A 17767-nucleotide genomic window follows, 5' to 3' on the forward strand; every position below is an offset into this window, starting at 1 on the left:
CAATTACCATTTGGAGGGTGGGAGGGAATGGGGAAAAGAAACCATGCTGAAAAGGATGCTCTCATTGGAGAGAGCACACATATCTCCCAAGACAAGAGTTACCCAGTTTCTCCTGGCTTCCAGGGTTTTCTGCTGAGAAACATGGTTTTATTTCTATACCTGGCCTCTCTCTTCTATTTCCTACCCTCCAGGCTCCCATCTTCCCACTCAGCCTCCGAAGCCAGTGCTGAAAGTCAGCCCCAAATCTATGCCCTTTGAAGTTATGTGACATGACATAGAAATCCAAGCCTTTCTTGTACAAAAAGTATGATTACTTCACAGGGGTTTTTTTCTCCAGTTATGATAGAAAAATGTTCCAATCTCAGAAAAAACCTAGAAAGGTTCAACCTTTATGTCACAGCCGATTTGGTCACTGTGTGTATAGGCAGCACAGTTCAAACACCGGCTGAGAAAGAAAAACAATCAATGGAAAACGCATGAAGGGAGGCAACCTCATGCTATAGCAACACTTCTGTCCTGCTCAAGCAAAGGAACCATTTCTGTGTCTTTATGTATTTATCCACTGCTGGAGAAGGACATCATTGGAGACAGCTTTTGTCTTTTATAGTACTTCCACACACCCGGCTTTCCTTTAGCTACAGCCCAATCCAAAATTCCCCTGCAAACACATACGAGTTCCTTTCTTGCAGTCAACACTCCACCAAGCACAAGCGTATTGCTATTAGTTGCATCCACATAAATGCCAAAGCAATCCACAAGATGGTTGGGCACCTCTTTTACTTTGCTCTTAATAGTTGCTCACAAAGTTGTCAAGAAAAATGAGTAATGGCTGGTTGAACAGTGCCTTTTCACCATTCACCGTTACTGTTGCCTATAAAAATCTACCAGTCTTTCCATGGTAATTATAACCAGATATGCATACAGTTTCTGGACACATGGCCTAAGTACTTTCACAAAAGAAATTAAAGAAAGGCAAAAAGCCACTTTGTTGGGTGACATTTTTAGTGGGTTCTAACTCTGAGTAAGTCCAGAGTTCTTCCACTGAATTAAAAGAGGCTAACAGCAGTGCCAACGTGGTACAAACAAGCAAGTTTTGCTCTTAAAGAGTGACTCCTCACATGCATTCGCCCCAGAGCAAGAAGACTCTGGCCATGTGTACTGAATGACCTTCTTAAATCCCTTCTCATCAGCCTGCAAAATGGCACTTCTGTCGAAAAGGTTTTACCCAGCATTGTCACTCATAAAACTGAAGATGACTATAACTAGGAGAGATTAGAGAGGGAGAAAATAACAGCAGCAAGCTCCTGTTTCTCAGTACGGCACACCATGCGCTCAGGGGCAGGTCCCCACTTGCGCCATCCGATCAATCTGGCATGGTCCTGCTGGTTTCAGGGGAGTTACCCCACGTGAAACTGGGGCACAGAAGGGTAAACTGGACCCCCCACCACTACTACAGCCTCACAGAGATGCTGCTAACCACATACAGGGCACAGAAGATAACTTTGAAAAACAGGATGGTGAGAGGAACAAAACAAAAAGCTAAGATTGGCAGGGAGAATTGAGGGCAAAATATCCTCAGCATTTTTTAAAAACTGCTTTTAAAACTCACTGTGATTAATTTCACTCTTTACTGGCAGATGCTGGGAAAGCCTTGGTGCATGGCAGGGCCGGACCCTAGGCAGGACACAGCTGGGGACAAGCTGAGGTGGCAGCAGGGAGAGGGTGGTTGGTGGCCTTGGGCTGGGTCTGAGCAGAGGGGCCCCAGGGTGTGGTGGAGTTCAAGCGAGGGGAAGGAAAGGTTTTGTAACTGGAAGGTTTCTCACCTTTAACTCTTGCCAGGATTAGCAGGGTCCGTGCTGCTGCCTTGGCGAGAGACACTGCAACCATTACCCTGTGGCTGCAGCCCTGAAGGTGGAATTGCCCTCTCTTAGGATCTCCCACAGGGGCACAATCATGTTCCTTGGAGACCCCCATGCTGGCCTCCACCAACAGCCTTAAAACTTTAAGCCATCAACATTTCAGCAGCCCTTTTTCAAGCTTGAAGCCTCAGCAAACCAGGGGAGGGCAGCTGGCACTGTGGACTGCTCCCATGGGCTGGGGGGTGCTCGCTCCCCAGAGAAGAGCCAAGCTCCCCAAGCATGCCCCCCACCCCCAGCCCTGGGTGCCAGCAGGGCTCTTGGTGAGATCACCCTGCTTGTTTTTCTCTCCACACCCCAGCAAGGACCTCAACAAGGTCCCAGGGGCAGGAGGTTTGCTCGTTAACCCACTCTCAGGGCACTCTCAGTTGACACTTTCCTTGTGTCATGTGTCCTCCCCTTACTGCTCAGCAACACCAATTAGCAAAATGTGTTGCTAAATACCTGGTGAAGTAGCAAAGGAGTAGGAGGAGGTGACCAGGTAACTCCTCTGCACTCAGGAAAACCCTAGCAGATTCGAGGGAAGAAACAAGCCTGGAAAAGCCTCATGAAAAGGATTGCAGCTGAGTTTCTCTGGCATTGTTACCACATACTTCTAGAAGCCTTTTTTCTTCACGTACTCGTTTCTCCTGGCCTCACTTTTACAAGTCACTCCTGCAAGACCCATTGCCCCAGGGAGGTTCTAGTAGCAGCACCTGCTGCCATGACAGCCTTGGGAAGGGGATGGCCACCAAGCCCTGTGCCAGCTCAGCTTCAGAATACCTCTTCCCAACCTGCCTGATGTCGCTGTCACAGTACTTGGGTTGTTTCAGCTCGCGTTTCCCTCCCCTCACGTGTGAAGGCATCACGACGGCTGTCTGAGTCCTGCAGTTAATATGGGTGCACGGGTCCATAATGGTACATTGTAAGTGAATGTCTCAGGGTAGACAGCAATAATAATTAGCTGTCATGATTTGAAAAAAGGATAATCCATGCCATTGAGTTAACAATCACTCACACAACACACATGGATTTAACTAATCTTAATTTGGAGAAAAATAACAATTCTAAATATATCAAATAGCCCATTTCATGGCAACCTGCAGCGGTGTTTATCTCTGGCTTCCAGCACATGCGAGTTATTTAGTTTCTCTCACTGGCAGTTTTACCATTCAAAAGCCTGAAATGAACATTCATGGAGCAGGGGTTACAGTTAAATCCTGCCTCTGACAGGGAGCCTTTTTTCATGATGTGCATCTAGTACAATGTATGGAGCCCAGCACTGGTAGCTGGGACAGGATGAATGAGGAATTCCAATCAACCCCCTCCCCTTTCCTAGCACTATCTTTGCAAAAATTATCTCACCATCTTAATGAACCTCTGCTGCTGCTGTAGTTACATGTTTGTGAGGGCCTGCTGGCCTCAAGATGCAGACCTGCCAGTGAATCTGGAGAAGGTCTGGTCCAAGTGGTGCCTGCCCCACAGAGGCTCCCTTCTCTCTGCTGGGGTTCTATGAAACCACTCAGCATTAAAATCAAGCTGACTAGCTGACTGGTACTTTTTCTTTAACTTGGGTAGTTCCAGAGAATCCTGAAAGGATTCTCAGGGCCATGGGGAGGAGATGAGACACCATCAGTCAAAAGACAGTGGGAGCAGCTTCCCAGGTCATTCTTCAGCCAGGACAGGTCACCTGGTTATGCCCAAGATCTGATAAACATGAAAGATAAAAAGAGGTGTAAAATGCAGCAGTGGTCTATTTTTTTCCAAAATACCTGCCAGCAGTGAAATAAAAGAAGCAGTGACCAATAACTGCTCGCCAACTCATTGGCCTGGCTATGTTTTGCTGTGCGACAATCTGGTACATCTCTTCGATACTATCACACCCTCTGTACAAGAGGCAGAACTGATTTTCAAACAGGTCAGCCAATTCGGAAAAAAAAAAATCTTTACAGGGCAGACTGTTCCTAAGCAAGTCACGTCCTCCCAGTGCCAGCTAACATGCTACCACATATCTTACAGACAGTGGTAACTAAATGAAAGCACCTTCAGAAACTTGGATTTGCAAGTCACCAGTCAGGGAAAGATGACAGATTTCATTATCAGAAGATCTTTAAAAGCTTATTGCAGAGACAAAGTCGCCTTTGTCTGCGCTGTAATATAGAAATGTCAGTTGGATATTTGTGTTGCATACATAAAAATTCTCATGGACTCCTGAGTTCTGCCTCAAAGCCTCCCTCAAAGCAGCACAAGGTCTGTTGTGTGGTCAACAGGCATTCAGTGACCGGGGCAAGAAGAGCTACAAAGAAAGTTAAAAAAAAAAAAAAAAAAAAAGAAACAGAGAAAGAAAGACCTCAGGAGCACCCTGTGCCAGGATGAATACTCGGCGCAGTTCTGCATCCCAATATCCTCACACCCAGAGCTACGAGAGGTACAATGGCAGAGTCAGGCTCAGCACTTGACATACCCTCAGAGCATTCAGCTATGGGCAGCCGTAAGGTTTGGTGGCTTAGTCACACCACAGAAGGCTGTACAAATCATTCTGACCAAATAAGAAGGTCTGCAAAAATAACACAAGATCAAGGAGAGGAGCTGAAACCTCTTTGAGGACAGCAGTGGTGGCAGCATATTTCAGAGAGCCGGAGTGGCGAGTGGGTGATTTCTGGTTTCCCTCTTCAAATATAAAGACTCAATTATCTTTGAACAGCTTGCTTTACACATGAATTGACACATTTATTTTACAATAAATAACTGAAAGTTATCTATGTTTCCTTTACTGTTAATCTACACAAAGAAATAATAAACAGAGCTTGTCTACAAAAATGCAACTACTGCAGTCCTCAGAATTCAATTAAGCTAAAATAATTAATGCTTCCACCATATTAAATTACTTTATACATTTGAGCCACTGAAGTTTTTTTTTTATTCTTTAATCTTTTTCGCCTTTTTATTTAATAAAAAAAAGTTAGTTTCAAAGCGGGGGGGCTAGCTAGGAGGAGGAAAAAGAACATGATTTGCTGGTAAAATGTAATGGTCTCCTTTAGCTGACACAGCATGTAGAGTGTTTTGTGCCTTTGATTAAAATAACATTTTAAATGCTTTGAACAAACATATCTCCCCATACTTCTAAGGGATTATTTTACATATTTCTTGGTGGAATAAAGAAATTCATTCTTCCTGTCGCAGTACAGAAAGGCTAAGAATATCTTTCGTCACATATAAAGTAAAAATACTGTAGGCTGTTGCATTATTAGAAAAAAAAAAAAAAAGTAAAGGGAGGGGGTGGCAGGGTAGGAGAAAGCTGCCTTAGAGATTAAGTTTCCCTTTTATGAAATCGTATTTAGTCTCTTTTTTTAACAAATCTAACAACAATGCTCTACAGCCGCTCACTGGGAAATACCTTTAATGTTAAATGCAGATTCTGATTTTCTTGGCTAATGCAGAAAGCCTTTCTATTGAAATATAAATAAGGGGTTTGGTATATCCCACTAAAGCCTTTCCAGTGAATGACTTCTGTGGGTTTTTCATGGCTACCCTCCATGGCTGTAATGTGAGGTTTTTATCCTACTATTGAAAACTATCCGCTGCTATTAAAAAAAATATGGAAGGACACTGCACCTTTTCATCTCAGAGCTGGGCTCCTAATTGAGAAAGCATTATTATGGCACTATTTAGTGGATGTCCCTATCTCCATGCACTGATGAGAAAATGCCAATCGAATGATAAACCCTTTTATTTTTCTCAATTCAAAATCTTTCCTACATATTTTTCATTTGATATTCAGTTTAGCCTGAAAGAGATTAGGTGCTCCAGATTGGCTTTTAATTTTTTTTCATGCCTTTTCCACATGTGAACATCTCCTTCACCCCCTCTTACCCCAGCAGATTTTCTGCATGGCAAAAGCTTTGGTTTTGTTGTTGCTGACCCCCCAGAAGCTGGGATGGGACAGCCCCCTCTGCTCTGGGAATAGCCATTGAGGTACTATGGACTGAACCTGGGCAGAGATTAGTAAGAGATGAGCTCCGGACTGCAGCTGCAGCAGAGCTCTCCTAAACCAACCTTACTAAGCACTGCACACCGTCTGCAAGGGGCTGAGGACTTGCACAGCTTGCACAGAGATCAACGGCTATTGGGAGTGCTCAGCACCACTCAGGCAGCCTTCAGCAGACTAGGGAAGGTCCTGAATACTTCTCCTCTGCTCCTACCAAACGGAAAGGAAATCTAGCCCTCAAATCTGCTACACCACGATGTAGTCATCTCTACCAAGAAATGCATTCACAACTGCAAAAGGATGAAAAGAGCTGAAAAAGTATGAGGAAAACATGGGATCAGATCTTATGGTAGATTTGCTTACAATGCTACAGCACAGGCCTGCCACAGCTAATGCTCCCAAAGCTACCAGCTGTCCCAGGTCAGGGTGGTGGCTGCACCCAAAAAAAAGATTCCTAGAAGAAAACAGTGTAGTCAATGGGCATCCTATGCCCTGTCCTAAAAGACAGGAGGTCTGAAGACTGCAGCATTTTAAAGGCAACACCCTCATTTATGTGATGCCCAAGCCTGTCAGAGATGCTGGGGACTGACTCAGAGACCTCCAACACTAAAAGCTTCAATTGTAAAGATAGGAGCCTCTTGCTGGTCTTCTGGGGATCCACTCATGGGAGCATCTCTACTACAGGCGGGATCCTGGACTGTCAGATCTAATCCCTTAGGACAATTCCTAGAGAAATCAGGATAGTGGCAGCAAAGACAAATTGCCATTGGTCTTCTGTATGGGATGCAGTCAGTTTGAACAAAAAAGGCCCGTTTGAGGGGAGATCCTGCTGTGTAACATAAAACCCCCACTCACTAGCAGGGAGGAGAGTCATCCTTTCACCACTGCAGAGGGGAGAAACACCCCATGCCAGGCACTCTGCAGGAACCACTTCAGATCACCTCACCCAGGTGGATAATCATCACCTGCCTACCCACATCTGAGCAGGGGAGGTCCACAAATGAATGTTAACTGCCCCACGTATGAGAGTTTTAGAAAAAGAAATGCCTGCAATTTGCTCACCCAGGCCAGCCTGTGCTCCTGTGTCCTCTGTTTGGGGTAAGCTTGAGAATGGAGGTGCTGCCCACCCAACCCAAGCCATCTAAGGAGACCCAGGACAGGCAGCACAGGCAGCAGTGCAGGCCAGGAAGCTGACATCCACCACAGAGAAGGAAAAATGAGGGACTTGATGAACCCCTGCTTTAGCCCTCACAAAAAAAATCTTCTTCCCACTAACAGTCCATGGGAAGAGGATTTTCCACTGACTTCACTAGGGTCAGGATGTGGTCCTTCCCAGTGAGTCTGCATGTGACAAAGAGTATCTGGAACAGGACTGAACGGAGCCTCTCACCAAAGTTCACTATCCCTCTGCCACTGCTCCTTGCTTAAGGATGCTCCTGAAATGTCTTCTGACCCCAACTTCCTGCTTTTTCCTTGATGTACAGGCTGCCCTTCAGCTCTCCCAGGGACCTGAGAGGCCCCTTTCTCCAGCAGCTGGCCCTGCACAGACAGCTACAATGAATTAAACAGGGGATGGTGAGCCCTGCATAGCCATGAGGACCCTCCAGATGGATGGCTCCTATGAAGACATGTTGCTGAAGCCTGTTTCATGGCACTTTGTAGAGGACTCTAGTTAAAAGATTACCTAGGCAAGTTGATTGAGTGTAAAACGTGCTGTACCTGCAATGTTCTCCTGCTTGGGGCAAATTCCTTTTGTAGGCGTGAGAAGACGGTCTTCTTCATCGGGTGTGACTTGGATCCCGATTTCCACTGGCTCTGACACTTTCCTGAGCTCGGCGCGTGAGGAGGGAGGAGGGCTGCTCTTATCCATGCTCTTTTCATAGCAGACACCACCAGTGCCATTGCACTGTTTTCTCTTGTGCTCTATAAAAACCAAGATGTCTCCCAGCGGGAAGTTCATCTGACACTGTCCACAGGTTAACAAGTCGGGGTCTGTCCCACCTGAGGCGATGCTGATGCCGCCTGGGTCTGCTATTGCCAGGTTCTCATCCTCGTCGGCCAGTGCCGGTTCCACATGGTCAGCCTCTGCTTTGCATGGACAAGGAGAAAAAGGGAGGAAAGGGACGAGGGAGAAGAGAAAGAGATTGCTTTGAGTGTTCACAGACTCTGAAGGATGCATCACCAGAGGCCCAGCCTCCCCCCACCCCCCCTCAAAGAAGCCAAGGCTGATTAGATCTTTCTTTTATTTTTCAGCTTTTCAGCTCTCCCAGAATGATTTCAATATATTTTGCAACCAAGCCTGCCTGAAACAAAATGGAAAGGCTGACCTGGCATAGCTTTCTTGACAGCTCCTTCCCACTGCTGCCAGCACTGCAAGGATATCAGCAAAGAGCCATTTTGCACGCGTTCGAGCCCCGAGTCACATTCTGAAATAGTTCCTCTCTTTTTATCCCACCTTCTCATTCCCACCGCGTCTCCCAGCCATCTGGCCAAGGCCCCATCCAGCAAAGCTTATGCACCCAAGTCTTTCCTTCTTTTTCAGAGAGATGGGGAAAGCTTTTATGCACCAAACTAGCAGGATCAGGCTCCCTGTTACATACAAAATCAGTACCACCTTGTCCCAATTCAGTTACCGGCAAGATTAAATGACCACCCATTAGCAGAAATTACAACAAACTATTTGCAAGACTATCATAAGCAGGATATGGTCTCATGAGCAGTTAAGGGGTTTCAAAAGTGTGTACAGTGGGAAAGGGAATGAGGCACTTATTTAACATACTGGAATATTGGCTGAGCCTGAAATATTCCACTCTATTTTTCCAATGCCAAATAACCCTGCCATTGCTATATAGGCTAATAAAAGGGCTTTTGTTTAAATCTTATCCACAGACCTGTTGAATTTCCTACTTTTACCCCCAAAGACTGGAAAAGAATTTCTGAATGACCTGAATCAGTTTCTAGGAAATATGTTAACTTCTCATTTCACAATTAATAAAACCCAGTATGTTTTAAATTGGTATTTAGAAGAGAATTTTTACACTATAAAATAATTGTGGATCACAATCCATTTCTGGGGCAAAACATGGTTTTTTGGTTTGTTTTCTCTTGTTCTGCCATGTAACTGACAAATCATACAAACCTTGGACTTTGCTCAGGCAAAATTTCCACTGACTTTTGCCTAAGGCTGGTTTGCCTCTGCAAGGACTATAGGATTTGGGCTGAACAAAACAGAGGAACTAACAGTATGTAAATCAGTGACTGAGACCTCTAATCGAATCAGGATTAAAGGAATAGGAGGAAAAATGTTCTCTATTAGCCCTAGCAGTTTCCTCATAGATTTCCTGGGGAAAGTAAGTAACACAAATATCTCAAAGAAGTAAGACTGTGATAAACAGATGTTGTAATTCAGATCTGGACTCTTCTCCAGTCTGAAAACAAAAGGATTTTTGTCCCAGTTTTCGGCAATTGTGAAAAAAAAAAGAAACACATAGAAAAGGGGCAAGAGGTAGAAGGTGGAATGCATTGCCTGGCAACAAAAATGTTTACGCCTTGAAAAAAGGTAGTTTAGAAAAAGAATCGTTCCCATTTTTGCCTTCCAGAATAAATAACTGATCAGCATATCAACCAGCTGTATTACAAGTCGCATCAGAGCTCCCTAGCAGCAAAGCGGAGAGCAGCAGCAGCACCAGTGACCACAGAAAAGGACAGGGACCCCAGAGAAGTGTCCAAGCATGGACCATCCTGCTAGAGCAGACGATGGGCACAAGAAGGCTTATGATTCCCAACTCACTCATTCTGAAAATCATTAATTACCTTTTTCCCCTTAATCTAAGTTTAAAAGGAGTTTGAAGACAATAGTAAGCAATTAATTAATCAATTTATATCATAAGAAGATGCATCCTTGCCTTAGTAAAAATGTAACTATAGCTCTGTGCTGAAAAGGCACTGCTGGGAAGGGAGCGGATGCCTGCGAACAGCATGTCACGATGCAAAAGGTAATTATTTAGTGCTGCGGTTCCCTTTAATGATCTAACATTGAGCAATATTGTTTATATTGAAGAGAGCTTGCACCTTTAATTACCAATTACATATACATCATTTTAGAGCCAAAAGAAAAGGACTGTGAAAAGGGTCTTTTAGAAATGTGCATGCTATTTGTAGCCAGAATTCCTATTAAGGGGGAGAAGTGTGTCAAAATATTAAAAAAAAACCATACAGAGAGGCACACACAGGCACGAAGATACACACGCAGGAGATGGGACAAAGAGCTGGAAAAGACTACGCAAAAACAGGAACTGAATGAAGGGTCGTAAGAATAAAAGGTGGCAGAGGGGAAAAATGCTTGTTACTAGTTTCACTAACATTCCTGTAAAGCCTTTTGATTAAAATCTGTGTCTTACATTACGAAGGCTGAATTTTAGCATTTATATATATGTAACAAATAAAAAGAAAAGCACTGATCTCAAATTTATTGTCTTTTTGTTGTGAGGATTTATAATTTTTTTTGCCTATGATATAGATCGTGCTCTTCAGAAAAAGTAGCAAAATTTCTGCGTTTGATAAGGGTCCTGACCAGGCGTCTGTGGAAACATGAAGGAGGTTTAAACAGCTAAACTGTTACGAATTCTTTCTTTTCAGTTCTACGCTTCATTTGAATATTAGTTAAATCCACATATGCCTATTCGCTTACACTCGCTCACTCTCTCTTTCCAAGGACTCCGCAATGGCACTTTTTTTAAAATAACATCTGGTATTCCTTCATATTTTGGCAGTCGTCACATCACCGAAAATCAGCTTTTCGTTTTCTTGGTACGCTGAGCCCTCATGATCAGTAGTAATTGGGTTTCAAACTATCAAAAGATTTTTTTTACTCAACTCTATTTCTGATTTGAGCTTAATAAATCATCAATCATGAGACCAGCTATTCACCCAACAATGCAGAAGCTATATTACATCCCCTTATTCACAACATGGAAAACACATATAAAAGAATGAAAAACAAAATACTGAATAGATCTTCAAATGCATTTTATCCATGTCAATTTGCATTTATTTTTTACTCAAAATAAAAAAAAAAAGCAAGAAAGAAAACGCTTCCTATTGACAACTCAATTAAGCCATTAAAAACCTACATTCAAGTAACATTACAGGAGAGATTTAAAACCCACAAAGGAAAAGAGAAAAAAGCCTGCAAGTCCAGCCCATAACACATCGGGTCATGCCTGGTTAATACAACAGCCAAGATCTCAGGCTGTTTAAGGAGCCCTTTAATACCAGTGGGGCAATTTAGGCCAGTCTCAATCTAGAGTTCTGACTCTGCTTCTGTCTGTGGGTTTAAAATGAGTAGCTTCACATTATTTGAATTTAACTCTGTGGTTTTATTGCTGTTGTCGGTAGCTGGGTTTAGAGGTAGGAGGGTGTTTCTTCACCAGCATTTATTTTAAATTAATTTATATTTTTTAAGACAAAGAAATTAAGCCACACAAAATAGGAGAATGGAAAACATCTCATGTCACTTACATGGAAAAAGTAAAAAAAACCAAATGAGCTGTCTCCAGCCAGGACTCATGCCCTGGTTCTTTCAGGTGTGCTAAGGTACGCCCCGTATTTTCCCTACATCCAGAGATTCCTATGCAGAGGATTGCCTTGGCACTGCCTGCCTAGGGAGCCCAGTGTGTTGGCGACGGGCAGTCTTTGGGGACATGAGTGACACAGTTGTTATACAATGGCTTTGTGAAATTAATGCAACCGGACAGTCTGAATCATTTGCTTTACTTAAAAAAGCATTACACTTGCTGACTGGACTCTAAGCAGCATCTCCAAGATCTCTGGCTGCCTACCACACCAAAATACAGTGGACAAACCCCTTAATTCCATAAAGGCACTGTCACAAAGCCACCAGCACTCCTACTCCAGCGTGGTGACATCATTAGAGCATATGTGTCCCATGCAAACAATGCTCTCATGCCCAGTATTAAATTGAATGCACACGCTAACTACTTTCTGCCTGTCAGTTGTCTCAAAATCTTACCCACTAATCGTGGAAAAGACTGTTTTGCTAAAAAGCATTTCCAAGGCCTCAAAGGACAGAACCATGGATGCTTGTTCACAGAGTTTGGGTGAGGCTGGGTCCAGACAGCCGTCTTTTTTTTTCTTGCCTTTTTATTGCACTGCAGAACCAGGGTAAGAAGGGATCTAGAAGTTGCCAGCCTATTCTCTTCCTTATTTTTCTTGTTCCACAGTATCAAAATGAGGCAAAGAAAGGGTGAAGAGGAAACATTTTGGTGTTGGGCCAAACTGCTGTGTGTGAAACTTCCCCCCCATAGCTGGTTTCTGCACAAATCAATAACGGGCTGGTGAAGGTGAGTGCTGCCAGTACCTTCACTGCAGAGCCGCTGCTGGGTGCCCTGCCTGCTCTGGCACCCTGCCACAGCCACTGCCCACCCTTGTGCCCACCTGGGGGACAAGGCACAGGCTACCCCAGGGACCACCCTTCTCTGGGACAAGCTGGGGGTGCCCAGGGTCCACCATGGGGACTCAGTTCGTGATGGCCAGGCACAGGAAACTGCCCAGAAATGTGCTGCAGCACATTAAGTGCACTGTTCTCCTCATGCAGTCCCTGCTGTCTTGAAGGCACAGCCAGAGAGAGCTCAGCCTAGTTGGGGAGTGAGCACAGAGGACTGACTTGCTCTTCAGGGTGTTGGCCCAAAGCAGGCCTGAAAATGATGTCCCTTCAATCAACACCCACATGTCACATTTACTGTAACATCAACATGCTTAACGGAAATAGCTCGAATCACACGCTCTCTGGCTGGGTTATCACCAAGATCGGTGTCAGGATCCTTGCTGCGCAAAGACTAACGCTGCTCAAAGTGGGCGATGCGGCTCCTTGCCGTCAAAGTTTATCAATAACCTGCTTCCAGAGCCTCCCAGCAGCTCCCTGCAGCCACAAGGTGCAGAGTTGAGATTATGCCTACATATTGCATCAGCATCACACTCAGTGGTGCTAGGCACCGCTTATCTGACACCAATTTTTAATTATTCTGAAGACTGCAAAACAATTGTTTGTAGTATTTAAATTTTTCCTAAATGCAACTCTGAGGCTGAGTTGGCCAAAAGAGGCAACTTGACGGAGAAGCTCCAGAAACACAAGGGGACCTCACTCTGCCTCACTTGCCCTGCGACTCTCCGGCGTGTGCAAAGTGCACAAAGGCAGCCGGAGCAGCGGCAGGCGAGGCTCTGCCGCTCCGTGCGAGCGTGGCCTCGGTGCAGCCGCCGAGCCGCCGCCGTCCTGTCACCCGCGGCCACGTGCCGGGCGGCCGGCGGCGCAGCGCGGCAGGTGCCGGGGGCCCCGGCGGGCAGGAGGGAGCCGGCCGCCCCCGCTGGGACCGCAACGGGACCGGGACACGGCGGGGCAGGGAGGGTGCGAGAAATGACCCGGTCACTCCAACGCTTCAGCACCCGCAGAGGGCTGCGAGTCGTAGGACTATCCTGCAGCACTGGTACCTCAGACACCTTTTGCAGAAGTAGACCGGATCTCTCAGAAAGCAGTTTACCCCTCTGTACACACCTGAGACAGAACAAGCCCGAGCACTGCCACAAAGAGCCAGTCAACACATCAGGATTTAGGGAAAAGAAGAAGGAAAATGACACAATAACCACGCCGGACCCAAACAGGACAAAAGACAAGAATATCCAAGAATCTGCACAAATCTCCAACACTTCTCAGAGGTTATTTCTTCAGAAACTATGTACAGTGTTACGGAAGGGAGTAGTGTGTCTCCTCTTAAGTAAACTGTACATTCATAAAAAAATATTTACTGCTTTTGAAAGCGGAAAATGCATAGGCTCTTCTATAGACTGCAGAAGCTGTAAATCTCTGCAGATAAAATGGGATGTGATGATGTGATATAAAAGCATTCTTTGTTCCCCAGTGAATACATTTGTTTTATTTAAAACTAAACGACAACCAAGGAGAGAAAGGAGTGCTCGGTGCCACAAAAGGAGAAGGAGCGGTATTTGGGTACAGGCTTTCAACTGGCATAGAAAAGAATATTGGAAGCAGAGATCCTTACCCAAGGATTTAAAAGGTATGATCAAAATTAAGTAATTAGTTCTGAGCATGTATTAAACACACAACAGCTCTGTTCTTTTCTTAAATATCAGGCTCAAAAGAGACTGCATTTTTCAATTGTTTATGGCACGCTGTTGCTCATATACAATTTTCTTAAGCCTTGTTTTTTTTTACTTTCATTGAAGCATATTCATTATAACATTCAGCGAATTTATGGCTTCTTCCAGTGGCTTAGTAAAAGGGGTCATAAAAAAGTTAAGTAAACCAGTATGTTTTTTTCTTCTCTCTTAACTTTGGATTCCTTTTTTGTACTCTGCTGTCTAGTGCTTAGTCTTTGGAAAGTACCTTGGGCATATCCAGCACACACACAAATTATCAGCTGCTCCAGGAAAAAAACAAAACGGAATTTCTTGTGCTGAGGCAACTACACAAAAGACTTGCATATGTCAAAAATACAGAACTAAGTCCCTGTGAATGCTGCACCATTAATCAAATCCCCGATCTGGTGTCACTTTTGCCAGTAAAATGATTATATTCTTCTAACCCCCTTCTACTGGCGCGTGCCTGCAATGCATGAAGTGTGTCCCTCTACTTTAATTTGTTTTCGAATAGCCTGCTTTAGGCATTTTTTATATATCCTTTGAAAAAAAATTTAAAAAAAAAAGAAAAGAAAAGAAACAAGCTGCTACTTAAAGCTCCAGCAAAGGTCTACAGTACTGAGCAAGAAACAGCTTTTTGAGAAGGAGGGCAGACAGTGAGAAAATTTAACTGATGTTCAGGAGCTGAACACACAACTGCCTCTGAGGCTGCAACTGAGTGCCGAGAAATGGTGTGTAGCCTGCCCAGATACATTTTAAAAAGTAAATAAACACCGAGGAGGAAGGTGCTATAGTACGAGCAGCTGAATGAATCATGCATTTATCAATGCATGCAGTTATTGATGCCTTTTCCCTCCCTCATTAAAAAGATACATACATATAAAGCCGTCTACAGACGATGCTGATGCTTCACCAAGTGCTTTAGTGGCATTGCTAACTTTAAAGCATGTGGGTAAACCCAAACCACTCTTTATTTTTCCACATGCTTTCTCTGGACGGTACCGAAGGCAGACTAAATTCAACCAACAACTGCACTGCAACCCTAGAGAAACCGGCTGCAACCAAAGAGTAGGAAATGCTCTGGCAAGGAGGCTGAGAGCCATTTTGGGGTAGCAGGTCTCTGCAGGGACACTTTTCCACCAGGCTTCAGCCTGGGGTAGTGGGAAGGGTGGGAGGCAGAGGACGGAGCAAGAGGAAGGGGAACGTGGGTGTGTGTGCACTCGGTGGGCAGAGGCGAAGGGGAGGAGAAGAGAAGGATAGCTGTTTCTCTTGAAAAAGTTAACAGTCATGCGATGGAAGGAAAGCCACAGTAAGTGAAGTCTGAGGTTTTGGGAGGGGAGAAAGGAAGGTTTTCCCCATGGCTGTGCAACAGTAGCATCAGCAACGGCCCAGGCACTGTGCTCTTCAGCTTACCAGTCTGTCAAATGAGCTGGCTGCTGTCTATATGCTTCCAACTAGCTCAATTCAAACATTAAATGAAGTAGAGAAATCATCAGATAAATTACTGGTCCTCTCTACCCAAGAGTGAAGGGTTTTTGTACAGCTGATGACAGCCCTGATCCTTTGTCTGACCTAATTTACTTCTCTTGAAGGTTAGAATAAAGCGCACTTTCCTGTCACAGGATAACCTCCATCCACATATTGCACCCTAAAAATAAGATGCTTCTGCTATGTTAATAGTGCTGTAACTTGATGGACTTCTCAGGATGGGTGAAACAGACATCCAAAGCTTCCCATGTGTATGCCACTAAATTATACATTTGGGCAGGAGACCATCCTGCTAAAGTCCATCCACGACACACAAGCCGACTGCAGCAGAGAATAGCACAAGCCCATTGGAGAAGCCTGTGAGCTGCTTCGGATGTGATTTTGTGTTTATTTCTCTAGAAAACAAAAGAATGCTTATTTTCATTTGCAGGAACTGCAGATAGTTTGCTCTAAGGACCTGAGGATCAAAATACAGTAAACTATTTCATATCAAATCCTCTCAGCAGGGGTATGTGTGGCTTTCTGATACATAATCTAAGCCAATTTCTGTACAGGTGTGTCTGCTTTGTTGCTGCACACATCTTGTCCTACAACTCCAGCTTCTTCACTCTGTCCTCGCACATCCACTGGAACAAACATATGGATCTCTGTGGGTTCCCCCTGCTCCCCACCACACTGGAGCTCACTCATGTACAGGTATCATTACCACGATCATTATCTGACAACAACAAATCGAGAATTTAAACATTGTCTGTTGACGATAAAAAGCACCGTTAAAAACTAATTTTAATTAAAAACTCCTGTCCGCCCGAGTCAATTAATCAGCGGCGATTTAGTTAAAAATAGATTTGTCTCTCTGTCAGCCTCTCTCGGCTAGCTCTGTATAGATCTTCGCATGAAAATCAATACTACAACTTTGTGCCGAGCACATTTCGCAGCGCGGTGCGCGCCGGGCGCGGCGGTGCGGGCTCCGGCGGCGCATCCCGCGCGTCCCGCGGCGGGGCCAGCGCGGCCATCGCACGGGCTGGGAGCTCCCCCTAGTCGCCAACCCCCGCCACTGGCGGCTGGGGCACACGGCAGGCGCCGGCAGCCAGCGAAGTTTATTTTGGAAAGTATTTTCCATCAACAAACAACACAAAGAGCAAAGAGATCCAGGTAGGAAATGTGGGAGACAAACTAACATCGTGTGCGAGGTATTTTTGAAGCAGAGAGGTTTGCTCGCAGCGAACTCAGCCGTGGGAAGAGCAGCTGAAGTCAACCAGAGTCCATAAATGATATCAAAAATTTGTGCTACTTCTTCGACCGCACACTCCTCTAAGTCATAATTATTGCCAAATATGCCACAAGAAAAACCTTTGTTCTGCAGAGAAACACACATTTTGTGCAAAACAAGGGCTCCTGCCATTCCTATTAAAGGCAGCCAGTTTGTAAAATCTTGAAGAGTTTTATTTCTCAGTATTTAAGTAAGCCTGACAAAATATGCTCTGCATCTGCCGACCAGCAAAAACTGCACAATGGTTTCTCACCCGCTGTATATCTATTTAAGCCACCAGACACATCAACCAAAAAGGACAGAACAACCCACAGCCACAACCTAGTTACTCTGCACCAGTATTTAAAAATATTTTAAAAGACCAGAAACTATGAAATTGTGCCAGTATTTTTTTTTTTATTTATCTTTTAAGTCCAATACAAATACATTTAAATGAAAGACAACCTGGAAGTCGACAGCATACAACCGTTTTTTTTCCCTGTCCTGTTTAAAGTAAACACAAGTAATGTCTTTTAAAAGCACGTTAAGCTTTTCTGTGCACAACCATGCAGGTATTATGAAAAAGTCATCCATCCTTAAAATAATAGTAATTTCCTCTCTAATTCTTCAGTCACAGCTTACATTCTCTTTGTATTAGAGTTGATTACATTGGTGTGGGTTTTGTTCTGCAGGGAAAGTGCGTTAATTGCACTAAATCTAAATGCATTTTAAGAGAAGCTCCTTGAAGCAATTTGCAAAACTTTGACATGCAAAAAATCATAGGGGTTTTTGTTATGATTTTTAATGACTACGTACAAAACAAAGTGATACAGGAAATTACTGCTCTTCCTAGGAAACCTGTTGACCAGGTACGGAAGAGCTGCCTTGGGAAACCTGGTTCCCTACCTGGAATTGTATGATTTTCCTGTGCCTTTCCTTCTCAATCTTTGCTGCTGCCCTACATGAATGTTC

General features: G+C 44.4%; 1 protein-coding gene across 5 annotated transcripts in view; it reads right to left on the reverse strand.

Annotated features, from left to right (window-relative positions):
* Window positions 1-17767, reverse strand: part of BCL11B (BAF chromatin remodeling complex subunit BCL11B) — a 91649-nt gene that overhangs the window by 69661 nt on the left and 4221 nt on the right. For 3 of the 5 annotated variants that reach the window (XM_042047643.1, XM_042047640.1, XM_042047641.1), the window contains exon 2: window positions 7603-7968. In XM_042047643.1, coding sequence (XP_041903577.1) covers window positions 7603-7968 — 366 coding nt within the window. Of the gene's footprint in view, window positions 1-7602; window positions 7972-17767 lie in introns of all 5 variants that reach the window. The other 2 variants (XM_042047642.1, XM_042047639.1) reach the window with 1 other exon arrangement.

The sequence above is a fragment of the Corvus kubaryi genome, unplaced genomic scaffold (genome assembly GCF_017639235.1).
Source record: "Corvus kubaryi isolate FWS band 111438036 unplaced genomic scaffold, C.kubaryi_AGA036_p1.0 66, whole genome shotgun sequence".
Taxonomy (NCBI): Eukaryota; Metazoa; Chordata; class Aves; order Passeriformes; family Corvidae; genus Corvus; species Corvus kubaryi.